The following is a 27,997-nucleotide window of genomic DNA, read 5'->3' as shown; positions in this document are numbered from 1 at the left end:
CTTAACAGCCAATCAGTGAACACATGAAAAATAACAGTAGCGACAAACTCTGGTTTGCTAGCTAGCTAGCTGCAATGTATAAACAGTAGGGTTGGGTACCGTTTGGGTTTTTATCCGGTACCGGTACCTAACCGATACTTTAAAAACGGTACCGGTACCAAAACGGTACTTAATTCGGTACTTTTTATTTTTTAAAATGACATATATATATATATATATCAGGGTTTCCGTTAGAAAAATTTGCCGTCGGACATCGTGTCCGGGAAGAATTCGATTTACCGGACAAACGTGATATATTCCGGTCATCATATTAAAATATAATTAAAAAAAAAATTTGCAAAATCATTTTTTTTTTTCAAAATCTAATATAGCTGTTTGTCGCGGTGATTACTGTTGTGTAGCGGCCTATATATGCCATTTAATGTCTATTTCTCATCCAATACGATTAGATGCGAGCTATATAATATATAATAATATAACATGATTTGACGGATGCGCGCTATGCCATGCGTCAAATCCAGCGCTGAACGGGTCCAGCGCTGAACGGGCGCCTCACTGGGAACTGAACAGACAGCATCGATCAATGAACGGACTCCACATTACGTTAACTGAAGTTTGTTAAATTGTTTGGGATTAATGTGAGTTTTCTATTTTCTCTTTCCAGTTTTACCCTTTTTTTTTTAAAATCAATAAAACAACGTCATTTCTATAAGTCTCGCTGGTTGGGAAGGCATTTCGTTTAGCTCGGGAGTATGACAATGGGAAGAACATAACTGTATAACTGAATGACAACAAATGTATGAGTAATGAGTAAAACAATGTCACTTTTATAGTATGTTGTTTAACTTGCCGTTCGGTCGCCATGGCTCTAGTGTGTGTAGCAGCTTCAGCTAGCTGGCTAGAAACTTCTAGGGGTGCGTTCGTAAACACGCTCTGAGAGCGCCGGAGCGCACGCTGGCTTCGATGTCACAGAGCGACCGAGTCGTTTGATTGGACGAGAGGCGTTCCGCGAGTGCTGATCGGATTTCCAGAGCGTGTTTACGAACGCACCCATAGATGGGAAATCAAGAAACCGTATTACTATGGTGGACGGGTTGGCAGGGTTGCCAGATAGGCATGGGTTACCGCCGAATGGGCTACTGTGTTTAAGCGGTAATAGACTGGTTAAACTGTAATCCCATCTGGCATCAATCCCATGTGGCACCTGTGCGCTGTTTCGCATAGGCCGGCCTACACATTAGGAGTCATCATCATGCCGGTGTCAAATCATATCATAATAAAAGAAATACATAGCCTATATATTCGTCTTTTTTAAAATAGAAGGAATCAGAATGTGAACTTTAGCGAATTGTATTCAAAGGGAATTATTTTCACCGGACAATATGTCCGACGACTTTTCAATATGTCGGACTTCAACAAAATTTACCGGACAAAGACCGGTAATTGCCGGTTAACGGAAACCCAGATATATATATATAACACGGTCGACAACATTAAACAGCTTTTCACTTTTTTATTGCTGAGGCACAATATATATTAGTTAAATATACACTCAAATTAAAATAAATTAAAATAAAACTCCTGAGCCTTGGGGACTCCATTAAGCTGGGGGTGCCTATCGTTGGTGCTGATGTCGAATACGAGTACACACTTGTTCGGCAGCCCCTCAAGGACATCAGAATATTCTTAGAAAAGGGATCTAGTGAAGAGGCCTGCATAGCCCCCAGAACCGAGAAGACCAAGAGGAAATATAACTCTAATGAACTGGAGCCAGTTCAGACACAGTAGTAGGATAAGGATATATCTACATGATATATACATGATCTGACACAGTACCCGAATATCAGGAGATCCCCGATCATGTTGTCCACCTCGCAGAGACGCATCCACACATCCGCACTACGTCATCAACAGACGCGTCGAATCCTGGAGTGCACTGTCCAATCAAAGGCTTGCGTTCGTAAACTCGCTCTGAGAGCGTCGCAGCGCACACTGGGCCCGACGTCATAAGGTGAGCAAGTCATTTGATTGGACAGAAGGCATTCCACGAGTGGTGATCAGAATTCCAGAACGAGTTTACGGAACGCAACCATAAATCGAGCGTCGCGTTATGCCAACCCGCTAGCGGAAGTTGCTATTAGCAACCTTCTCGTTATCCTTCCGTATTCGCTGCTTTCACTGAGTGGAAATTTAACAGGCGATGTGACGTCACGAGTCACCAGTTGACACCGGACACCAGGGGGCGAGATAGAAAAGTACCGAAATGAGGTACCGAAATCTCCTTTGCGATTCGGTACGGGTACATACCGAATGTAAAGTAACCGGTACCTACCGGTACCGATTTTCGGTACCCAACCCTAATAAACAGGCGATAACGTTCGCCACAGTATGTTCATGGAGAGTGGAGTTGAAAACATGGCAAGAGTTTGAGGAAGCAACGGATTGCTACAAATCTGCGTTGTGGGGTCATTAATTTCTGTTTTGGCATTGAAGACAGCGATGAGGGAACAAAAATAGTGAACAGAAACACGCAGAAATGCTTAATGTATATGTGCATAATGCCTATATGGGCTAAAGTGCATTTTTACTTTAATTTCTTCCTCTCCTATACCAGCAAGTCAAGCCAAAGAGCCACATTTCCATTTGAAGTGTTCCTAAAAATTGTTTTTACATTTGAAAGTGTTTTTTGTTTATATATATATTTATATTTGTTATATTATACAATATACCACTCATATTCTGGAATGTGTCTAAATGTTAAAGTTCCATAAGTATAAGCAAAATAAAGTAAATACATTAATAAGAGTTTGGTTAGGTTTACCGAACCGTGGGACAACTGAATCGCTGCACCCCTAGTGTGTATTGTAACATTACTTTTAAAACCCTATCGTCCCACAATATCTGCAGATTTGTCAAGCCCATCATATGCATATATAGTACCAGTGTTTCCTCTATATGCATTGATTTGTGGCCACAAATAGATTCTCTCCGCCACTAATTCATTCAGTCCACTAAAGGCCAATGCACACGGCGTGCGATTTTGTCGCCCGACAAAATTCGATTTTCAACTCACACCATTGACGTCTATGAGAAAATCTCATCCTAATGCACACGGCGTGCGATTTTAATCGCACCGCGAAAATTCGATTCCATTCGTTTTGAATGGGACAAAGCACACGGCGGCCGATTTCTGTCGCACTGTCAAATTTTGTAAAAGTTTGTGGTGCGACGGATTATTGCATCACAATGGGACAATTGGGAAAACTTCAACTGGTCTATCTAAATTAATTGAGTCACTCATAACGGGGAGAGAGACTGGAGCATACATTTTACACGCGTCTTTCGGTCATAGACAGCTAGCTTGCTGAGCACAGGGCTTAAAGTGGGGAAAAATCCTGTGCCTGAAACTTTTTCTTGGGGAGGGGGGTCACAGTTTGAGATATTGGGAGAGCGGGTACAGAAGACAGCTTCTTGTCTCAATGTTTAAATGCATTAATACTATTTTATAGTCAATACAAAATATATGTCTCAATGTTAAAATGCATTAATACTAGTGTTGTTCCGATACCGATACTAGTATCGGCATGGCCACCGATACGCACAAAAATGCTGGTATCGGTATCGGCGAGTACTAACAAATAACACCCGATACCAAACTTGTGATGCGCGTTTTGCACAGGCTGCATTCGTAATTCGCTCTTAGAACGCTGGAGCGCACAGTGGTATCAACGTCATAAAGGGACCAAGCAATTTGATTGGACAAGAGGCATTCCTTGAGTGGTGATCAGATTTCCAGAGCGAATTTACGAACGCACCCACAGCGTCCCGCAACTCGGTGAATGAATTGTCTCCGGTGACGGTGACGGTGTGAAGACACGAGAAACATTAAATTTTTAAAGTTGAGCAAAGTAAATAGGATTTTACAAGTCCCGTTAACAAGTATATCATCACCTGTGATCGGCAAGCATGGCCCCTAAGGATTATGTGGCAGAGAAAGGTACGTTTTGTTTTACCGGCGTTACTCATACAGACAGTGTGTGGTTGAGTTGCTGCTACTGTTCAATGAACAGAACATGCAAAGCGACAGGCACTGCTGGGGATGAAGAGCTATGTAATGTTATACGCGTAACTAATAACTAGCTATCGTTCTTGACTTTTGATTTCAACAATGGTGCCACGTTTGCCCACTTTTCACCAGGGTAACTAATTCTGTTGGCCAATGCATGGTAGCTAAAAAACCAACCCCGTTTCATGAAGCACACACCGGACTGTCAAAGTTATAAAAACCAGTGTCTAGAACTTTTAAGTCTACTTGCGTTTAGCTAGAAACTTTGCTAGGAGTCTCCGACTAGAAGGTTTAAACCCTAGCAGCATTCTTTGCTTGTCAGGCTTCAAAACTACCCGGATGGAATAACTCGGAAGAAGTCCGGGCCAGTCTCCGTGTCAAACCTAGTCGAATATGGAAGTGATTTCACAAATTCATTGAACTGCACTTTGACAAATCGTGTGCCTTCACATATATTAGTACCTGGCCACATTCTTCTTTTGATGGGCGACACCGCCTTCACTCCCCAGTCCCACAGGCCGGCCCTGCTGTTATGATTAGTTACAGAACCAAATGGTACCTTGATTGAGTTGGTTAATAGATTTTTGTTGATACTTTTCACGATACCAAACACCCGATGCCAGACTAAGTGTTAGCAATAATTTTACATCGAGGTGAGTATGCGGCTCAAAAAACATGTTTTTTTGTTTTGTTTTTTCAAACGCCGTGGTATCGGATCGGTACTCGGTATCGGCAAGTACTGCACGGTCAGGTATCGGTATCGGGATCAAAAAATGGTATCGGAACAACACTAATTAATACTTTAAATGAATGTGCAACAATACTATGTGCAATATGACAACCCTTGTGTACATAAGGTTCAGATATAGGAAAAGTTAGGATATTTATAGCATAGCATAGAGTACAGCACAGTGTTTTATTGTATAGTATAGTAGTATAGTAGATAGTGTACATAGCCTTTATTTATGTAAACCAGCTCTTTTCCCTTTTTTATTTTACCCTTGGCCCTCGTGTTTTTAGTCTTTTTCCAAGCACCAGGGGAGCCCCCCCCTCCTAAATTTCATTGTATGGTACCTGTACTGTATTAATGACAATAAAGACCATTCATTCATTCATTCATAATACTGTTTTATACTCAATACAAAATAAAATAATATATTTAGATGTCTTTAAAAGGCCAAACTGATTGCATCACTTATTAAGCCACTATCACTATAACAATACAGAATAAAATATATACATGTCTTTAAAAGAACAAACTGATTACTTATTAAGCCACTATCACTTATATTCTCCTTCTTGGCACCACGTCCCATAAGGCTTCCCGTCACTACTCAGGGTTTTTCCTGGCTCAAAATGAGGCGGAGGTGGTACCAGTGGTGTTTGACATCGGGGGGGACCCATGAAGCGGGGCTGTCTGGGGGTCCTTAAACGAGCATCAAACACTTAATTTCTTGCATTCTGGTGAATTGATATGCACCAATTTGTGCCCTTTCTCCATCAATTTATGGTGGAAATTGCATTATATATGTAAAGGAAAAAACAATATTCAGGCACCAGATGACCATTCAAAATATAATGTAATATAATGCAATATAAGGCTCTGTACTTTCAAATATGTATTCTCCTTGAGCAGTCAACATCAACTATCAGCTGTTTCGCTAGCAAACACAAAAGCTAACTTATTTGTGAAACAGCGCCCCCGCCACCACGTCGGCGCAATGCCGCAATTACAGTTAGAAATGACAGAAGTTTTGTCGAGAGCTGGACTATGACGGAGGCGGACGCCTCATAGTTCTCTATGCAGGAAAAACCCTGCTACTCTCCTCTATCCATGCCCAGCGCCATTTATTCCTTACTCCTCGTTCTAGTATAGCTGTGTCTTCGCCAGGTTCAAGAAACTTGGCTTCCATTTTAATAGACTCTTACTAAAGTTAGCGAGATAGCGGGCTGCTAAAAGCGAACGTCTCTACAAGCTAACATTACACTCATTCAAACTTCTTAAGGCCCGCCCCACTACTCTGCCTCCGATTGGCTAGAAGTCGTTGGTTGGCTTGAGCAATGTGATACCATTGGTAGGCGGAACTGTCTCTTTGCTGAAGATGACTCTTTAAATTACGATGTAAACAAATAGCATGTGATTTTTTATTTTATTTTTTCTCAAAATTCCCCCGCGCCGGAAATCCGGCACCGTGCCGGAGAACTTTAAGCCCTGCGAGCATCAACTAATTTTCCATAACGTAAAAAGGAGGCGGTTGGTTGTGGGTCTACGAAATTCTGCAGTCTCACAATGAAATGAGAGTTCAACTTGGTCAACAGTTGAGGCTGTAGTGTACAGGAGGACCGCTCCAGACAACTTACTAACCCTAACCCTATACATAGGGTTACATGTAACAAAATACATAGAAATACAAAATTAATATTTACTCTACTGTACGTACGTTGTTAAGTGAAATGCATTATATATGTCCTCAGTTGAATATATTGTGTTTATCCTATGCCCAGGTTAATGAGGGGATGCAGTGCTGTTGTTGTACCACTGGGGGGCGCTGCATAAGACTGCAGGCTTGTGTGTTGTTAATATGTTGATGCACTTGTCCGAGTTGTTGTCTACCATTCTAAGTTAGCTCGGCTGAGCGAAAAGAGTTTTATTCCTTTTGGTGAGGGGAAAATAAAACCATGCCCGAGGGCAAAACAGTTAATCGTCTCCGATATTGATTCTCCCCGAGTGCAACGTAGGTGGAAGCCGCCATCATAAACGTTAACATACGTGTATGTAATTTCCGGTAACCTGAATGGATGAAATGGATGACGAAAAGCTCATAACTTGTCAACCTGACATCTTGTGGATGGACCAATCATCTATTTTAACGGTTTGACAGTCAAGGGCAAGATATGAACATCACCATCAGCCAGCCACTACACCTATATAGCCCACAGCTGCAACTATACACATTACTAGCTCTACGAATTACTGCATGCATGATTTATTTCCGTGTCATGCCACTTAGCTACACGGCCCATCTCACATACAAGACGCCTATATTACATAATAATAACAATCGAGCATGTAGGCAAAATATGTCCAGTTGTATCTTGTAGAAATTGTGGAAGCAAGGCAAGCAATATTGGTAGAGCCTATGGTAATCAGCCTGCCTGGTCCGACTACGTAACAATTAATAATAATAATAATAATAAAACATTTATTTTATAAGGCGCCTTTCATGGCACTCAAGGTCGCCGTACAACAACAAATCTAAAAACAGCCACAAAATTCAAAACACAAAATACATAGTCGTATTGAGAATGGAATGTTGTGGTGCGACAAAATCGCATCGCACGCCGTGTGCATTGGGATGAGATTTTCTCATAGACTTCAATGGTGTGAGTTGAAAATCGTCCTCCTTTTGCCTGGACAAGAGCCAGTTTGAAGACAGTTTGAATACGGTATTCGGATAGCACGAATAATGAGATTTAAACAGATACAGATTCTATCCGAAGTTGCTGGATATTATTCGGGGAAAAAAACACGATTGACATGATGGCTGCGTTCGTAAATTCTCTCTGAGAGTGCCGGAGGGCACACTGGGCTCAACTTAATAAAGGGACCAAGTATTTTGATTGGACAAGAGGCATTCCATGACTGCTGATCAGATTTCCAGAGCAAATTTACGAACGCAGCCTAGGACTAAACCACTCGCAGACTTATTTTTTTTTTCATAACACGAAACTTGAAGTTTCAAAGTACCCACTCGATATAATAAACAACAGTTTAATGATCATTAAATATGTATCATTTGTGGATTGGATTCACTATTCTCGTTTGCCTGAGGCTACCGGTAAGGGACACTTTTGTAAATACTTTCGTTTTGGGACGTGTTCGTGTTTGGGGCTGGGTGATCATCTAATTATGTGTAGTTATGTGTTTCTAGCATGTCGATGTTCTATCAGCATGTTGTGATGTTATAGAAATTAAGAAGATGAATGGCTGAAATGGAAAAACAAATACAACATCTATAAAGTCTGGAACGATTAGATTTCAAAACAAGGCTTCCCTTTAACTCCCCGAGACTACGACTATTACCAAGTCTATCGCTGGGTATATTTGCAAGGACCTTCGCCTGTACAGTGTTGTGGAAAATCAAGGTTTCTGATGGAAAATCGTACGTGAAAAGTGAGCCCCTAATGTGGAAAATCCTGGAGGAAACACTGGGTACAGTGAAAATGTGATGTGTAGCTCCTTTAAATGAACAGGCACATATTCATACCAAGTTTGACTGGAAATCCTGGAGGGAGTTTCATTTGAACAAATTCCCGGAGTTTGTTGAAGTGCTTGAATGGGGCGATCACCTCCAACACATTCAATAACCTGGAAGCAGACAAAAAAATAAGGTTTTTCAATCAATATACTGTATAATAAAAATGTTCAATCAATATATCGTCAACTTTTATCAATAAATTAAATGCCATTTAATCAAACACAGAGTTCATTGGGACACCTTCCAAAAAGAGTCATACAAGACATACAACTCTTTGATCAAAGCCGTGGACAAAGATGACCAGTGTATGGAGGTGACTGCTGAGAGATCCTAGACCAGAGGCAGCAGTGGACAGAGGTGTGGGAGAGGCTCTACTCACGACTCCATTTCCAGAGGGAAGTCTTGGCTCATGGCTATGTTCGCTTTGAAGCTCTTCTTGCTCTCCTTACACACCAGCTCCCTCCCAAGGTGTGGTGCCCTGAGAGAGCACACACACACACACACACACACACACACACACACACACACACACCCTAAGTGTCATTGTCGGCTCAATCATGCACAACCGATCCATCTACATTGAAAACAATGGATTGAAATTGCAAATCCATCCAAATCTAGGTATTTCACGCACAAGTGAATGACTTGAGAAGGGTAAAACAAGACTGACTTCCCATGCTCTGCAGAGATGTAGTCCTCCCAGGAGATGGGGTTGGGTGCTGGAGCAGTGAGGGACTGCCTTCTTGCAGGCTGATGGACAAGAGAAGAAAACATCACAAACTATCACCCAAGATGGCCAACCACAGTCGCCTCGGTGTGTTGGTGTGTCATTGTTTGTCTGTTTTTGTCTTTTAATTCCGTTTATCGCGATTCCGCGCGAATGACTTTCACAAGGGACGAGAGATGCTCAACATCAGAGACTCAACTCCATCTGATTTATGTCCCAACTTTCTGGCCTCATCTGTGGATTTATTGAACATTGGCCAAGCAGTGAGGAGAGGAGGAGAGGCCAGGGCACCGGGGTCTTTACCTGGAATACTCCTCTCAAATGTCCGCTTTCTGTGCAATACAATGGACAAATTGTGCCTTCTTGTGAGGAAATAGGCTGCATTTACACTGCAGGTCGTAATGCCTAGTTCCGATTTGGTAAACCTTTTTTGCCTGCTTACACCTACTTTTTCAAATGACCCGTATGCGTACATCAAAGCGAATTTACGAACGCGGCCCAAGTGTATCATGTCGAGCTAGTTACGTTGTTCGGCAGAGAAGAACTCGAAATGGCTCCCTCGTCATTTAAATCCCATGTACTGGAGCACTTTGGCTTCTCTGTCAATTATGACGGGAGGCACGAAAAAGGTAGCTCGACAACTTCTGATAATGTAGGCATTTTTTTTTTCATTTTATGTTCAAAATAAGGGTTGACTTTATTATTTAGTTAAAAGTGGCATAAAACATGTTTATTCGTCTGCTTTAAAGAGCCCAGTGATTCACTGCTGCAACCAGGCGCCTCTCATATTGCACTATAATTTAAGTTGAATGTGTATTTCAGTATAATATGTAATGTTTGAGTGTGGAATATGTTTTATATATATATATATATATATATATGACCAGTTTTGACATCTTGAATGTTGTTGTTTTTTTCACATAATAAAAGTGGTGTTTTTACAGAATTCAAGGAAAAAGCAGTTTTTAAAAGTGTTTTGTGTTGATCCGATCCGTGACTCAAAAACCGCGACACGATCCGATCCGTGAGTTAGGTGATCCGTTACACCCCTACTTGCAAATTTGTACGCAAACGAGACAGAAATTAGAATCCCTTTTATATACATTATAATAGTGAAAATACCATCGCTCCTCCGTTATCAGACTTTGCTGAGGTGCTGGAACTGAAGAGTATCAATAGAGTGCAAAACAACAGCATTCACACACTCAAACATAGTTTTTTGCAAGCTTTCGGTCATAGACCTTCTATTATACCTTCTATTATAATATAAAGCCATTGCTTTCCGAAGTATGTTTAGAGGTCTGCAAAATATTGCACACATTTTAAGGCGGAGAAGAAAGAGCACTTCACTGTTGAAGTGAGTGAAACTCACGTCAAGCATCATCAAAATGCGAAGACCGTCATATTTTCAATGACGTGCAAATCAGAATTGAGCGTTATATGCGACCTGCCTGTTTAGACCACAGTCGAAATGACACATATGCGATTCGTATCTGATTGAGACCCTAGCACTCACCTCAAAGTTCTGCTCCACCATGTGGCCTCCTTTGCTCAGGCTCTCCATAATGGCCTTGTTCCTCTGGATGTCCTCCTCGCTCAGGTGCTCCCTCCGCTTCCTGGACTCCAGCATCAGGCCGTTCACAGAGTAGAAGTCCGCCAGGAAATTCCCAACCCTCTCCTGTAAACCAGGGAAACCAGCCAGATTGTTAACACTGTACTCCTCTTACAAGTTACCTGCAGATGGCCCTTGTTTATGAACATTCTGATTAATTACACATAGCTCTACAATTTAATTAAATGATAAAAAGCAAATGCTATAAAAAAAGATACATTTTATATATTTGCTGTTCATACTGTACAACTCAACATGTCACCAAAAGCATATTAATCTTACTCAGGGGTGCAAACTGGTCATGGTCCAAAAAGGTGACACATTTTTTGCCCGAAAACAAGACCACTTTTAAGATAATTTAAGACCTATTGAGCAAGTATTGGTATTAGATTTGGTGATTCGTTCGATTACATTCGTTGATTCTTTTCATTAGCAATGCTGGGTGATCTGTTCTGTTGCATATAGAACTTGAACTCTATCAATTTCTTGATTCATTTCCATTGCTTCTCAACACAATACTAGATATAATAGCATAAATAACAGAATAAACTCACACACTTACTTACACCCAAAAGTGTCAAGTTTCAAGCTTATTTGCATAGCCTACATACTGAGATATATGACACACACATACACTTCTCACAGGTGGGCCACACACACACACACACACACACACACACACACACACACACACACAGGGGGGGACGACAACAAATCGATCCGGCGATTATCGTATTGTGGCCTCTTATCGTTTCACATGGCAAAATATCGGGGGGGTTTGGCGGTAGCTTAACCAATGTCACACGAGCAATAAGTGTGCAAGTTTGTTTTTTACATGTTGTCTCTCATCCGCACGCATCGTATTCCCATGCAGTGGGTCTGACTCTGGCGACAATAATACATTTTCCGGTCAGACTTTGTAATTAGATTCTATGCAAGTTACTTTGAAGGTCTCACCCTGCGTCTGATCCTGATGTTATAGAAGCAGTGTAGCAGCAGAGTAGAAGCGAGGTAAAGGGATACGCGAGCCAGTCTGCGTTCGTAGTAAGTAATTTGATTGGACAAGAGGCATTCCATGAGTGCTGATCAGATTTCCAGAGCGAATTTACGAACGCAGCCTAGGGCAAACCACTCGCTGACTCGTTTTTTTCATAACACGAAACTTGAAGTTGTAAAGTACCCACTCGATATAATAAACAACAGTTTAACGATCACTAAATACTTATACCTGAGACCATACAAACTGCAGTTTACAAGCTAATGTTAGGTAAATTCGCTAGAACTAACCTACATACCCTGGTTCAGAAGAAGAAATCAGTCCTTCGTCACTTACATCGTCGTCCTCGGTGAACCTTTTAGGTGGTTTGGTTATCCTAGATGGTCTTCGTGACATTTCACAATCACAAACATATACAGTGTATACAACATATACAGTATGTACAGAAACACACTAAAGTATAAAACACAGCTAAAAACACTGCTTCTCTTCAAATCACTCTCCAGCTCCTATGACGCTTTGAAGTGTCAATGTATTTGTTCTTTTGGTGAACTACCGTAGTAACCCTAAATGGCTAGAAAGTGCAACTTCTCTGCTTTCAGAAATGGTTGGATTTTTTTCGATTGCACATATACTTCAAGAATTACGATAGTTTGAACGAACCCTGTAAAATCCTGTTGAGAAGTTATCGCAACATAGAAATAAGTTTTATTTCAACCCCAGCAGTTTAGCAGACAGGAAGATGTTAGCTCGGGCATCATGTGACTTGGATGAGATGAGATTTTTTTTCCCCCAGATCTACATGATTCACCTGGGTCACCTATTTTGAGGTAAAAACTGCGAATTTCGCCGAAAGGTGACATGTTTGCACCACTGCAGTCTTAGACGTAGATCTCACTTTAAGGGCCAATCCCAATTCACCCCTACGGCTTCGTTTTCACCCCTATGGCTTGATTTGCGCGTTCACGTTTAGGGGGAGGGCTATCCCAATTCATATTTCATCGAGCCATGGCTTCATTTCGAGGGCTAACTATGACTTCGTTTCGAGCGATTTCAGGACCAGACTAGCTTCGAAGCCATAGGGGTACGCTACCCCTTGATTCCAGGATGCATTGCGAATCATCTACAGAAATGTTATGTCGCTCTATTCAATGCGGAAATGTCATTTTACTTTCTCTGTAATTACTTATTAATAAAGATTTGAAAAATTATGATAACCATCTTATTATCTTAGTTTAATGTCATTACAATGCATTAGACCTTTTATTTATAACAAGCATAACCAAAAAATCGCTTTTATGTCGGTGCTGTGTCTAACGTGACAGTAACGCAACGCTGCATGACAGTCGAGCATTTCAGAGATGTACAATCATAAATCAATTATTACCTGTGGCGTTTGACAGCGGATGATGGTACACATATGTAAAGTTATCTATCAAACGTTAGTTTAATGTCATTACAATGCATTATAGACCTTTTCTTTATAACAAGCATAACAAAAAAAATCGCTGTTATGCCTGATCACTTCCATTAGACTACTAAAGCAAGACACCGGAGCACTCATATCTGCGCGTTTGTCACAGGCTGACAGTCACCCTGTTCCTCTGCCCCGGCAACTGACCCATAGAAATGTGCGCGATTAACATTTCAGAGATGTACAATCATGAAATAAATTGTAGTGTTTGACAGCGGATGATGGTAGACATATTTAATGTAAAGTTATCTATCTAAAGTTTTCTATCCACAGGCTGATATGTGCATGATAGGCGCGAATTCCCCCCCCCCCCCACCCCTTGGTGGTATAAATTGTATTGCGGCATACCAAAACAACTCTCAATCTAATCCGAGCAGTTGTTATTATGTAATATTATTGATGGATGTGACATTTTTGATGGAGGGCAGTGAGCGGGAGACTCATCAAGGACATAATTAATGCAGTGGACAGCGGCTGTTTCTCCAGCGTTCCTGTCACTTCGGATTTCGGAACGTCATAAAATTAAATATGTATGTCATGCATTTTTCCATGTTTCCCATTGATGGTATATGACGCCGTAAATTTAACTTAAGTTCAGCCGCGAAGTTGTTGCACTGTTGTCCTAAATCAGTGCAGACTGGCAGGGTAGGAGCACAGGTTTCATACAGGTTAGAGCGCCGTTATTCTGTCATGGTCTGACAATGAAGCATTGTTCTTTTTTATTTGATGACTTGTTTGATCGATTGATAGCGTAAAAGTGAAGTTGTGAATGAGTTGCGAGCGTCAATGCTTTTCTACGATACTCCTGATGACGTATCAGTCTTGAAGGGTTGTCCCTCTTCCATGATTTCTCAGGTGTGTTGATAATAAACGAAAAAAGATGCTTATAGCACACGCAACAGAAATAAACACAGCTGAAGAAGGCATTGCGAGATGTGAGAATTCGCCGGCAACATAACGCGTCACCCGTACCGCGTCTATTTAAACCACTGCTGATGACGTATCCGTCGTGAAGGGCTGTCCCAATTCATAGGGGTAGATTTCAACCCCTATGGCTTGTGGCTCTGTTCGAAGGCCTTGGCTTGAAATCGAGTCACACTCGAAAACTAGCCATAGGGGTAGAAAAGGGAATCGGGATTGGGCCTAAGTCAGTCTTGCTATAGACTCTAAAATGTTCCTGTTGCATAAAGCTAGCCTTTGAGTGACTAAAGCCCGGTACACACAAAAAATAAATAAATAAAGATAATCTGGCCTATTTTGGGCCGATTTTCCCCCTTCCGACCAAGGACAGCAAACGCCCGATTATCGGATGGCTCTAAAGATTATCCTACAAGATTATCCTGTGTTGTGAGGTGTGTTGCTCGGAAATCTGCTCGGAAAATGGTCGGGCCGACAATCGTAAATATTAAACGTGTTCAATATTTACGACCAAAATTCCTCATGTGTGCGGGCAACTCCCGACAACTCCCGAGCAGGGTTGCCAGATGGGCTCGGTTTTTTGGGTGGAATTAGCGGTTTTAAACTGAGGTTAGGGTGGAAAATGTCGATCCCATCTGGCAACCCTGCTCGCGAGTCCGATTGTGACGTGGATGGAATGTAGCCAATCAAGAAGCGAGCTGACTTTTCATTCTTAGGCACTTTATTTGCCCTGTTGCACATGGCTGCCTCGTATAGGTCAGTCAGGGTACTACGTTAGATCACGTTTGATCACGCAAGATTTCTAGCTTGGGGAACGAGACTCTAGACCATCGTTTCTCAGGGGGCGTTCAGACAACATCGGGGGGCGCTGGAACAAATAATTTTAAAAGGGGGGCGTTGAGGTGTTCTTGGGGGGCGTTCAAGCATAAAGTATTTTTCTCATGAAAAACAGCTGTGTTATTACGGGCACATTCGTAAATGCACGAACGGTCAGTTCGCTCGGACAAACCGTGTTTTCAGTCAGAGCACCCATCTCTGAGCGCTCTGAACTTGGCCGGGCTCTGTGACGCAGACACACGTAGCGCAGCGCCCAAAAAAATAAAAGTGAGAGTGTCATCAAGAAGATGGAGAAGCTAAAAACTCAGCTAGCAAAGGCAGAGCTTTTGATAGTTTCCAATGTGTCTGGGTAAGCTGCATTGTTGAAGAATCTTTACAGTTCATGTACAGTGCAGAAATTGCAATACTATGCTACGATAGAAAGAAACCCGGTTCATCCCATCTGTAACATCATGTTGACCAATGCCCAACTTCTATGAGTGTTTTCCTTGTAGGCTATGCTTGAGTGACATATGTTTCAGTTTGTGGGCTCATTGTAATTGTTGCGTTATTTAATTTAAAACAGCTTATTTAATTTAGTTAAAATTAGTGCTAATACCATACCACCATACCAGAACATCACAGCAGGAACATCACAGCAGGAACAACCTATCTCAAAAAAGCGATCGTAATAAACCAGCCCTGAAAGCTCTCTGTCGATTACCAATAATCGAACCTAGAGAAATCAGCTACGAATGTCCTCCCCTCGCAGGTTCATCACAGTATATTACATACATGTATTACTGTTAAGTGTTGTTGTGGATGTTATCCCTAGTGCCATTCTGAGGTTAGCATTGCGATGTGTTTGCAAACTAAAATATACGATCGCTTTTTTGTGATATGTTGCTCCTCTTGTGATGTCCTGGAAACGAACACATCAGCTGCAGCGTCTTTTGTATTGATCAGCTGTCAGCAGTGTTATTACGGGTACGTTCGTAAATGCACGAACGGTCAGTTCGCTCGGACAAAACCGTGTTTTCAGTCAGAGCACCCATCTCTGAGCGCTCCCAGAGCGCAGAGCCCTGAACGTTGGAACTTTGTTATGTTTTGATATGTTTTGATATGAGAAATTCGAAGTGGTCAGTTTATGAAAATAATACCATAGAATACTAAATAAAATATTAAAATAATAGCCCCCTAGCGTTTGCCGCCATATTGTGACACCACCCCACCCCCCCCCCCCCCCAAAGTCCAATCAAAAATGAATAAATATTAGCATCATAAAACAGCAATTTGGAGAAATGCAACACCAGCACACTTAAAAAAAACTAACAATGTTAGTTGTAATGTACAGTTCTGCAGCCTACTGTTTGTTCTGCATCGGACATGTGAGAAATTGCTGCTGTTCTGTAGCAGTCTGTTTGTATTCTCTGATGTTGTCTGAGTTTGTTTAACACTCAGAAACAGCATTTGTATTCACATTCACATGGCTTTTCTGCTCTCTGGTAAACTAATGATAATGATATTCCAACTGCCCAGTTAAATCCAATCTATTATTTGGCATTCAGTGACATGCTTTTTAAATTATATAACAGAATATTAGTCAACATTAATATTTAGGGAAGAAAATAAGCCTACTTTTTTTGATGGGGGGGCGGTAAGAGGCCTGGATAATGGACAGGGGGGCGCTGGCCCAAAAAAGGTTGAGAACCACTGCTCAAGACAGTCGTAAGGACAGATCTTTATGTGTGCGGGATGCTGTATTGGGAATATCGGCGCACACCACACACAATACGATCAAGGCAGTTCAATCCATGATTTTTTATCTTCATGTGTGAAAGATTTTCGGTACCCAACCCTAGTTAACAGCTGATAAAAATACATCAAGTAGACTACAAACAGAGCAAAACAAGAAAACAACACCAGAAAACAACCAATAGGCTATACAATTAGAACCAACAACCAATATGTGACAGCTCCTGGTTAAATGTGCAACCACACATGTGCTTAAACTAGATTGTAAGCTTTCAAATGATGTGTCATACATTGAAATCAGATACAATTTGAAAACGACAGACGTATTTGAATGTTGGTACACCTCAAACACTGAATGGGAGAAAAGTGACTCTAAACGCAGCCACAGCTAAGAACGCTGCTAACAGCTAGCGGCTAACAAATCACATCGCTACAAACGTCTAAACTGTATTTTAATAACATCACAACATGCTGAGAGAACATCGACATGCTAGAAACACATAACTATAACAAGATGAACACTCAGTTCTTGCTTTTGAACACAAGCTAAAACGAAAGTATGTTTACAAGTCATGTAAACAAGAATAGTGAATCCAATCCACAAATTATAAGTATTTAGTGATCGTTAAACTGTTGTTTATTATATCGAGTGGGCCATAGTGGAGCTTGGCCGTTAGATAGCCTGTTACGCAATGCATTCTAGGTAAAATAAGACACTTGACAGAGCGGGGGAAGATAATGAGAGATAAACTAAATTTTCTTACTAGCCCTGACTCGTTCATATAGCAACACAGCTCTTAAATCAAGCTTAGCCAGGAGGGAAGGTGGCTAACTTTCTAACCTCAAAATAAGTCTGTCTTATTTTTTATGCAACAGGCAGTCTTAATTAGACAGGTCTAACCTGAGAATATAACACTAGTCTAAGGCTTAGACCAGTCTTAATCTATGTTTATGAGAATAGAAGACAAGTCTAAGGCTTAGACCAGTCTTAATCCATGTTTATGCAACCGGCCCCAGGACGGAGAGGGGCTTACTCACCGTCTTATCCTCCCTGAACAGCCAGCCCACCTGACTGCGGGAGAAGGTGATAGACTTGGTGGAGAGGGTGGCAGAGTAGACGTCACTGCTCATCAGGATGTCCACCTCCTCCTCAGTCTCCATCTCAGACTCCTTTTAGATTACGACAACAACAACAACAAACACAACAGTGAGTCCTGCTCATGACAGTGGCTTGTGTAGGCGGCTGTGGCGCAGGAGGTAGAGCTACCGTCTAATGATCGCAAGGTTGGCAGCTCGGCGGTTCGAGCCCCGGCTGGCCACATGTCAGACACAAGTGTCCTTGGGCAAGACACTGAACCCTAAGTTGCTCCCAGTGAGCGGGCCGGCGCCTTGCATGGTAGCTTGCCGTGAATGTGTGTGTGAATGGGTGAATGAGAGGCCGTTGTAAAGCGCTTTGGATAAAGGCTCTATATAAGTGCAGTCCATTTTGTGTATATGGACTGGGGTGCAAACTGGTCATGGTCCAAAAAGGTGACTTTTTTTTTTGCCCGAAAACATGACCACTTTTAAGATAATTTAAGACCTATTGAGCAAGTATTGGTATTAGATTTGTTGATCTGTTCGATTACATTCGTTGCTTCTTTTCATTAGCATGCTGTGGGTGATCTGTTCTGTTGCATATAGAACTTAAACTCTATCAATTTCTTGATTCATTTCCATTGCTTCTCAACACAATACTAGATATAATAGCATAAATAACAGAATAAACTCACACACTTACTTACACTCAAAAGTGTCAAGGTTCAAGCTTATTTGCATAGCCTACATACTGCAGTGTTTCCCCTACCATTGCCTTGGAAGGGCGGGCCGCCCCCCCAACGGGACCTCCCGCCCCCCCAAGAAAAATTTTCAATGTCAATTTGGTTCATGTTTTTTTTATTTTTATATAATTATATTTTTCTCCCAGTTGTATATGGCCGAAATATGTTTCTTATGTGGTCGAAATATGTTTCTTATGTGGTCGAAATATGTTTATTCTGTGTCATTTGCCTAATTTATGTGCACCCTCATTTAATATGTTTCTCCTCTGTGCGTTTTGCTGCCACGCTTGTCCGCTTGTCTCCTCGTTTCACGAAGGGCGGGGCTCAGCTCCCTCCACACACACGCTCTGACGTGCTAATCTCAAACAAGCCATTCGTCTCTGCTGGAAGTGCAAATAAAGGCCAACAATCATAGTTTTAGTAATGGATGGACGTAGACCCCAAACCTCTGACAAGCAGGCTAACTTCCCATGTTTATTAAACGCACCCATCCCGAATCTGGCGATATGGACGATTTTAGACGCTTTTTAGGGGTGCTTGAGTATCCCTAAATGTCATCTCAGCACGACCTAAAAGAGAACAATCATTATTATTATTATCATTATTATTATTATTATTATTATTATTTTCTGAAATCATTCTAGCCCAATTACAGATGATGTTACACACTCCGGTCCAGTAGCCTACATACACGCACCTCATTGGTTCGCAAGTAGTCTCGTGCTTCGCCCGGAGAATAATTGTTTAGCGCGGGAGTGTGTGTGTGAGAGAGAGACAGATGAAGGAAGTCAGCAGATGAAAGTAAGTAACCGTAGCAAATATAATTTCTGTATTTCTGACAGAAAACATTGGTTCAAATTGTGACTGCTCCTGGTGTTTCTGGACACCTCTCGGAAATGAGAAAGACGTCAAATTCGTCTTTAAAGTTTTTTTTTTTTTCTTTCAGATTTTCGTTTTTTTAGCTAACATTCAACTCGAAGATGTGAAGTACCCACTCGTTATTTTTCCGAACAGTTTTACGTTCATTAAATAAGTGTAATCTATAACACAATGACTTCGTTTCTTGTTGTTTGATGGGGATTCATTATCTTTGATGGGGATTTTCTGTGCTTAGTGATTTCCGGTGTAGCAACTTTCAAATACTCATGTCGTCTTTAATTTGTTTCCGATTTCAATGTATGATGCATCATTTGAAAGCTTACAATCTGTAGTTTAAGCACATGTAAAAAACTGAAAAATGATTTCGCCTACAGGTAGCCCTTTTCATTGGGCTGTGTCACAATTGTTCATTATTATTGTGACTTAACTAGAAAGTGTCATATTATAGTTCCATGGTGACTAGAAAGTGGCTATAGTTCCATTGTGTGAATAGTGTTAACGAACTAGCAAGCTAGCTAGCTACCTCAGAGGTGATTAGTAATAATAGATAGTAGTAGTAATAATACAATATGTCTTATTCTGCTAGAATTGGGCTTTATGGTAATAAAATACAATAAACAAGTGGATTGAAGCATTGGAACAAACCCTCACTCATTGGAAATGTCTGTTTTTCCATAGATGGACATAAGATTGTTTTTCAGGTGAGAGTCAAGTCAAAATGACATTATCTGACTGCATTGCCCACAGCAACCCAATATACAATTAGAATGATGTTATAAATTGATATGGATCAATGTATACCTCTTATTAGATTATACATATTCTGGTTGTTATGTTTGCCTTTCGGTGGACAGCAAAAGAGGGAGAGAGGAGGAGAGAGAGGGAGAGGAGAAGGAGAGAGAGCAGGATGGAGTCAGCACACCAAAGAGACAGCAAGAACCAGGTGAGAAAGTGGACATGTAGTCAAGACCACAAGTAGCCTTGAGAACCTATGGTTCTGGTGCAGCACCCTCAGCACCCCCCTTCATTACTTGTAATAGGATGTAATAAACGTTTGACACACATGGCAATAAAAAAACATGAATCTTGAATTAGCAAAACATTTTTGCTATTTAAACATGTCAGCATGTCATCACTGACAGATGACAGGTAGATAATGAAAGGTAGTGAAAAAACAGAAAAATGATGTTGCCAGACTTGCAGACTTTTTAACCAGACCCTGTCATATATGTTTGTGTGTGATTGTCAGTGCAAAGAGGGAGAGAGGAGGATGGAGATGACACAGAGAGAGAGAGAGAGAGAGAGAGAGAGAGAGAGAGAGTGAGAGAGCAAGAGCAGGAAGAACCAGGTGAGAAAATGGACAGATAGTGAAGTCAAGATTGTTATAGTGTCAAAACAGTAAAAAAATAAATTTTAAAAAAGTGATGGCTTTGTGGCTCAACAATAAAGTCTATAAATTATCATATTTGTTCTAGTCACATAATAGAATAGTTGAGTAACAACGTTAACCGTCCTACCAAACCCAGCACGGATACAGCCCTACGCGTCGACAAGCACAGGAAGACAGGCTTCGATCCAGCTTGGCTGTCAGAGCAGAAGTACTCCTGGCTCTACAAAACCAATATTGGTATGGTTAGGTGCAAAATAGATAAAAATGTGAAAAACGTTTTATTACCATTATTGGCATAAACAGAATGAATGGGGAATTTTTCATTTTTGGTTTTAGGAATGTTCTGCCGGATATGTAGGCAACACAGGCAGGGGGTTGTGAGAGGACCCCAGACCCGGACTTTTATAGAGTCACCCTGCCAGTCCTACGCAGGGGTGCAAACTGGCGATGGTCCAAAAAGGTGACACTTTTTTTTTGCCCGTAGATGGTTAGCTCTATCATTAACAGTGGTCTAACAATGATGCGCGTGTAAGTAGCGATGGCCCTGACCTTAACACCCTCATAATTAATGTAAGCAACCTGTTCTCAAAAGAATTATGCGGGTTCCTGCAGGTTTCAACAAGTTACATTTAAGACCTTTATAAGACCACTTTTAATAGATTTTAAGACCTATTGAGCAAGTATTGGTATTAGACTCACATTCGTTGATTATTTTCATTAGCAATGCTGGGTGATCTGTTCTGTTGCATATAGAACAATGATAATGTAAGTTAGCCTACTCTATCAATTTCTTGATTCATTTCCATTGCTTCTCAACACATTAGATATAATAGCATAAATAACAGAATAAACTCACACACTTACTCACACTCACTTACACTGCATAGCCTACATACTGAGATATGGCACACACACACACACACACACACACCTCTCACAGGAGGTCCACACACACACACACACACACACACACACACACACACACACACACACACACACTATATTTACTAAACCACACATACCGTTGCTACCACTGCAAGTTTGAAGAAATTCTAACTTCACATGCCTACAGTCGAATCGCCTCCTACGGCGATTATCGTATCGAGGCCTCTTGTCTTATCATTTCACGTGGCAAAATATCTGGGTTTTGGGCGCAGCTTAACCAATGTTACACGAGCAATAAGTGTGCGATAAGTTTTGTTTTATATGTTGTCTCTCATCTGCACGCGTCGTATTCCCACGCAGTGGGTCTGGCGACAATAATACATTTTCCGGTCAGACTTTTTAAATGAAAATAAAATCGATTCTACGCAAGTCTAAAGCACACAGAAGCCATTAAAAAAAAATATTTTGAAAGTCTCGCCCTTTGTCTGATCCTGATGTTATAGAAGCAGTGTAGCAGCAGGTTAAAAGCGAGGTAAAGGGGGACCCGAGACAGTCTCGGGCAGCGTTCGTAAATTCGCTCTGCGCACTGGGCTCAACGTCATAAAGGGACCAAGTAATTTGATTGGACAAGAGGCATTCCACGACTGCTGATCAGATTTCCAGAGCGAATTTACGAACGCAGCCTAGGGCAAACCACTCGCCGACTCGTTTTTTTCATAACACGAAACTTGAAGTTGTAAAGTACCCACTCGATATAATAAACTGTTTAACGATCACTAAATACTTATAATTTGTGGATTGGATTCACTATTCTCGTTTGCCATAGGCTACTGGTAAGGGATACTTTTGTGTTTGGGGCTGTATGATCATCTAATTATGTGTAGTTATGTGTTTCTAGCATGTCGATGTTCTATCAGAATGTTGTGATGTTATAACAATTAAGAAGATGAATGGCTGAAATGGCGCAAAGCGGGGAAAAACAAATACAAACAAAAACAAATAAAGATCTAAAGTCTGGAACTATTATATTTCAAAACAAGGCTTCCCTTTAATGAGGGCTCCGACTATTACCAAGTCTATCTGGGTTTATTTGCAATACAAACTGCAGTTTACAAGCTAATGTTAGGTCAATTCGCTAGAACTAACCTACATACCCTGGTTCAGAAGAAGAAATCAGTCCTTCGTCACTTACATCGTCGTCCTCGGTGAACCTTTTAGGTGGTTTGGTTATCCTAGATGGTCTTTGTGACATTTCACAATCACAAACATATATGTACAGAAACTCACTAAAGTATAAAACACCACTAAAATACCGCTTCTCTTCAAATCACTCTCCAGCTCCTTTGAGGTCAATGCATTTGTGACGAATTTTCATCGCGTTGCACAGAAGTCGCAAACGGGAAAGGCTTCAAATCAGCGTTCGAAGTTGTTCAGAGCAAAAAAATCTGATTTCGTTTTTTTGTCATCAGACGCAATTAAGTTTTGAACTACCCACTCATTATTTTTTCGAGCAGTTTTACGATAGTTAAATACGTGTACTTAATCAACAAAATAAGCTTATTTTTAGCCTGATTTCTACCGGGAAATCCTCCCTTGTGAGAGTGGAGAAACTGGTTGCAGGTTTTTTCTCATTGGTCGATCGACTTGGCTACGAGAGGAGTCAGGAAGCAGAGTGCTTGTTTGTTTACTCCACTAAGACTCGTACGGTAAGATGTTCTATTTTATGTACATAGCGACTTTGTTAGTTAAGTTAGTTGTTAGTTACTAGTTGAAACCAGTGTGTTCGTGTATTTAGACATTTCTTTATTATTACCCACTAGCAACTAACTGAAACCACATTGTTCCAGTCTGCACTAAGCTGGCCACCTTTGTTGTTAGCATGCTAGCATTGTTGTAGCTCGGTAGTCTGTCTATGTTGTAAGTACGGTTAGTATGTCTACGTTGTAAAAGTTGTGTGTAAGACTCATGTTCAGTGTGTAATACTGGAATACTGTAACATGTCAAGTGTAATAGATTACAGAAATGTTAAAAGTTTAAAAACATGTGTTGCTTCCTTTGTTATGAACGAGCTAGCTGCTAGTTGGCTAACGCCAAACACACTACTCTGATGATTTTCAATACATCTATAATATTTTTCTTCTCTTCCTCTTTTTTCTATTATTACCTTCTCCCTTACGTCCACTGACCCTCATCTACTACCTGGACCTGGAGGAACTATGGAGTTGGACAAACATACTTAGTTACCAGTACTTAAGGTAATTATCATTGTCATGTATTAGGCTAGCTATTTTATGAACATGGTATGGTAGTATTTTATGAATATGGAGTGCCAGTAACTGTAGCCAATATTTTCATGTAGGCTACTATCTTCCTTCTGTTGCAGCTTTGATGCCCCCCACCCCACCAGACACAGCAGCTCAACAACTCACTGGCAATATTTTGTTGAATAACAAGAACAGTTGGGCATAGATAAAACATTTTGAACTGTGTCATGATTTATTATCTATTGATAGTCAATTCACAGACCTTGCATGCTTACCTGTGTATAGTCTGTTGTATGTTCTCAGTTGTTGCCCTCAGTTCCAACTATACTTGTACTTGAAACTTGAAACTGAACTATAAGGCTGGACATTGACTACTGAGCACTACACTATTTCCAGCACAAGACATCAGCAAATTACTCTTAATGCCTCCATAATAATAAGCTGGCTAATTAGCTACAGTAACAACATTGCTAGGTGATAATGTTAGCAATAGCTAGCTAAGTACTGTAAACTTCTCTTTGAAAAGTCTATCTGACCCAGTGACTAACACTAATGTTTGCACACTGATTGTACTTTGCACAGCTTGTCGCACTATTGTTCTGCTGTAGTGCGACTACCATCACTTATACTTATCACTTTATTACTTATTATTGTGACTATGTACCTTGTTGAAGAACCAAAGCGAAAAAATTTGTATTCTTGTGTACTGTAAAATAAATTCTGATTCTGATTGAAGACTTTTTTGTATCATTAAAAGACAGTAACAATAACAGTTACAACAATCATAAATAATAATAAGCCGGGTAATTAACTAAGGTAATAACTTGCTAGGCAATAATGTCTCAGGATTGTGATTTCAGGGTTAACAACTTTCAAATACTCATGTCGTCTTAATTTTTTTCACGATTTCTATGTATGACGCATCATTTGAAAGCTTACAATCTGTAGTTCAAGCAAAAAACAGTAAAATGACTTTGCCTACTTGATGATCATTCCACCACATCGCGTCACATTTGTTTTTTGGTGAATTACCGTAGTAACCCTAAATGGTTAGAAAGTGCAACGTCTCTGCTTTCAGATAAAAAAAAATCGATTGCAAATATAATTCAAGAATTACGATAGTTTGAAAGTTATCGCAACATAGAAATAACTTTTATGTTATTTTTTTTTTTTGCAGATCTACATGATTCACGTGGGTCACCTATTTTAAGGTAAAAACTGCGAATTTCGCCGAAAGGTGACAAGTTTGTACCAGTGTATGGAGACATACTAGACAGGACCGCTCACCTCGTGGTGTATTCGCTGGTACACCTTCTGCTCGTTGTCCAGGACCACGAACGACTGGGTGGGCAGGGCGTCTCCGGTGAAGATGAAGCTTAGGTCTCCTCGCTGACACTTCATGTCTGTAAAGTCTATGAGGGTTGTGTCCAGTCTAGTAGTGATGGGGGGGCAGAGAGGGATGAGGGGGGAGAGAGAGAGAGAGATTTCTGAGCTGTTGTGACAATAAAAGGACGTCCAATGGAACACAACCACCGTAAAGACTGTAAATAAGTATCTGCACTAATAAGTATCAGCACCATGCTGATCTCTGTACATAATGTTTACACCAGTGGTTCTCAACCTTTTTTGGGCCAGCGCCCCCCTGTCCATTATCCAGGCCCCCCCCCCCATAAAAAAAAGTAGGCTTATTTTCTTCCCTGGGGGGCGGTTTCACCAGTTCCTCTCTCCTACCCATGCTCCAGCTCTGCAGGGACGATGTGTTGGCTGTGTCAGATGAGGATGTCCAGTTGACAAAGTCCATAAAGGCTGGAATTCTTATTAAGCTTCAGGCCAGGTATGAAGGTGATGCGGTGCGCGAGCTGATGCGCAAATGCACCTTCCTTGACACTCGGTACCGTGGAGGATACGAGAGGGATGACACTGCTCTGGGTGAGACAAAGTCCGCGTTAGAGACCGAGATGGTGAGACTGGAGAGGCAAGGAGGTGCAGCAGCCGGTTCAGTGGCCATCAGAGTGGAGGAGGAAGAAGGAGAGAGAGATGCGCAGCCTGTACCCCCGAAAAAGAAGAAGACTTTGGGCAGTCTGCTGCAAAAGAAAGTTCGGGCTGCGGCAAGTCCCCACGTCACCACAGAGGAGCGAGCAGAAGCAGAGATGACTGCCTATTGTCGCGAGCCTGTGGTTGACGGGGACGAAGACCCTCTTCTGTGGTGGCAATCAAATGGAGCCCGCCGTTTTCCACTGATGTCGCGGGTGGCCCGAAAATATTTGTGCGTGTGTGCCACAAGTTCACCTTCAGAGCGGGTGTTCAGCGCAGCAGGCAAAATTGTAAGTCCGTTCCGAGCGCAGCTGAATCCTGAAAAGGTGAACATGCTCGTGTTTCTTGCGAAGAACCTCGATTAACGGACTATTTAATAGCCTTTAATAGCTTTTATGCTCATTTTTTGTTACTGCCGGTTTTTGTTATTTAGTTATTAGCCATAGGTTGTGAATTAGAATTAGAATGAATGTGATCAGTGATATCTTTGCACAATTGTTTTACCTGCTTGCACTCAATTTGCACTCGTTTGTATTTATATTTATAGATGTTGTTATTTACGTTTGCTATTCTATTCTATATTATTATTATTATTTAATAAGCCGTTGTGAATTAGAATTAATGTGATCCGTGATGTCTTTGCACAATTGTTTTACCTGCTTGCACTCAATTTGCACTCGTTTGTATTTATATTTATAGATGTTTTTGTTTACGTTTTCTATTCTATTGTATATTCTATGTTGTTCAAAGAATAAAACTGGAACATGTCACATGTTTGTCATGTGTGAAAATAACAATGATACAGTCTGAATCTGCCACGCAATGAGTGAGAGGTTTGGTCAGTTGTGAAGAATAACTGAGGATTAATATCTAATTGGGATTATATTTAAGGGTAACGAATCACTCTATGGGAAAGATAGTTGCCTTCAGTTATTGGTAGATAGGAAAGTTTTTTTTTTTACAATTACTCGCTTACATTTAATAAGATCATTTTCGCTGCTCTCTGTAAAGCGCATTGGGTCACTTTTGTGAGAAATGCGCTATAGAAATAAAATGTGATTTGATTTGATATCAATCAATCAATCAAACTTTATTTATGTTCTATAGCACAAATCATGCATTGAATGTAACTCCAAGTGCAATATTTACTAAACCACAATATAATAAAACAAGAGCTATACGGATCAAGAGTGTTTGTGCACAGCGCCACTGTGTGTGAAGGCGCTACTGAAAGTGATACGCGGTCACTTAGTGACGCAAAGGTAGTTCTGTATTTATCTCTATCTGTATTAGTACATTTATTTTGAAAGCTCTATTTTGACAGCTCTACCATGGGCACTTTTATTTTGATGGGGCATTCTTTGTTGATTGACTTACGACAGTTCAGGACGAGTCAGTCTCGCGGCATGTGGTTTTTATGAAAACCTTTAAGTATGTTCACTGCATAATTCTAAGTCTAATATTTCAGTGATTATTGAGCAGTATTCAAATATTTAAATACATTGAGCAGCAGCTGAAACTTTGTCTAAGAACCAAGATATTGAGAAAGCAGTTCATTCAATGAAGACGCTGTTCCAAGAGATGATCTTCCGTGCAGGCGTGCACCCTGGATCAGCGGAGCTGGTGTGTTAAGTGTTCATGTGTTTTCATGTATGGTGTAGGTTACAAAAGTCTGCCTTTCCACTTATATTTGTGAAACTAAGTAGCCTAAATGTGTTGCGACTGTGCTTACGGTGTTTTAATGGTGTTCGACATGAGTGTATTGTAGCAGTAGGGCTCAATTATTTGAAATTGGCGCTCTTTTTTTTTCCGGTTAACCGGAAAACCCCGGTTTTAGTCTTTGACGGTTTTTCGGTTTCAATAATTGGAAACCGTCCATCCCTAATATACACAGCTTTGTTTAATAATTTCTTTATTCTAGTCGTACATTACATTCTTTTTTGTTTGTTTTTTATCTTCACACTTGCTTTGGCAATGTAAACACATGTTTCCCATGCCAATAAAGCCCTTTAAAATGAAATTGAAAATTTAATTGAGAGAGAAACCGCAAAAGAGATAAGGACACAGATCAAGAGAGATCATTTTTTATGGGGCACAAAGA

General features: G+C 40.8%; 1 protein-coding gene across 1 annotated transcript in view; it reads right to left on the bottom strand.

Annotated features, from left to right (window-relative positions):
• Positions 1-27,997, bottom strand: part of LOC308171879 (ankyrin repeat domain-containing protein 13C-like) — a 48,252-nt gene that overhangs the window by 4,032 nt on the left and 16,223 nt on the right. Inside the window, exons 7-12 of the mRNA XM_080546786.1 lie at positions 25,150-25,294; positions 17,663-17,794; positions 10,569-10,730; positions 8,996-9,075; positions 8,705-8,803; positions 8,335-8,435 (exon numbers count right to left, since the gene is read on the bottom strand). Coding sequence (XP_080402912.1) covers positions 8,335-8,435; positions 8,705-8,803; positions 8,996-9,075; positions 10,569-10,730; positions 17,663-17,794; positions 25,150-25,294 — 719 coding nt within the window. The remainder of the gene's footprint in view (positions 1-8,334; positions 8,436-8,704; positions 8,804-8,995; positions 9,076-10,568; positions 10,731-17,662; positions 17,795-25,149; positions 25,295-27,997) is intronic.

This window comes from Nansenia antarctica (genome assembly GCF_963989245.1).
Source record: "Nansenia antarctica genome assembly, chromosome: 16".
Classification (NCBI taxonomy): domain Eukaryota; kingdom Metazoa; phylum Chordata; class Actinopteri; order Argentiniformes; family Microstomatidae; genus Nansenia; species Nansenia antarctica.
This window is presented reverse-complemented; position numbering and strand designations above follow the sequence as displayed.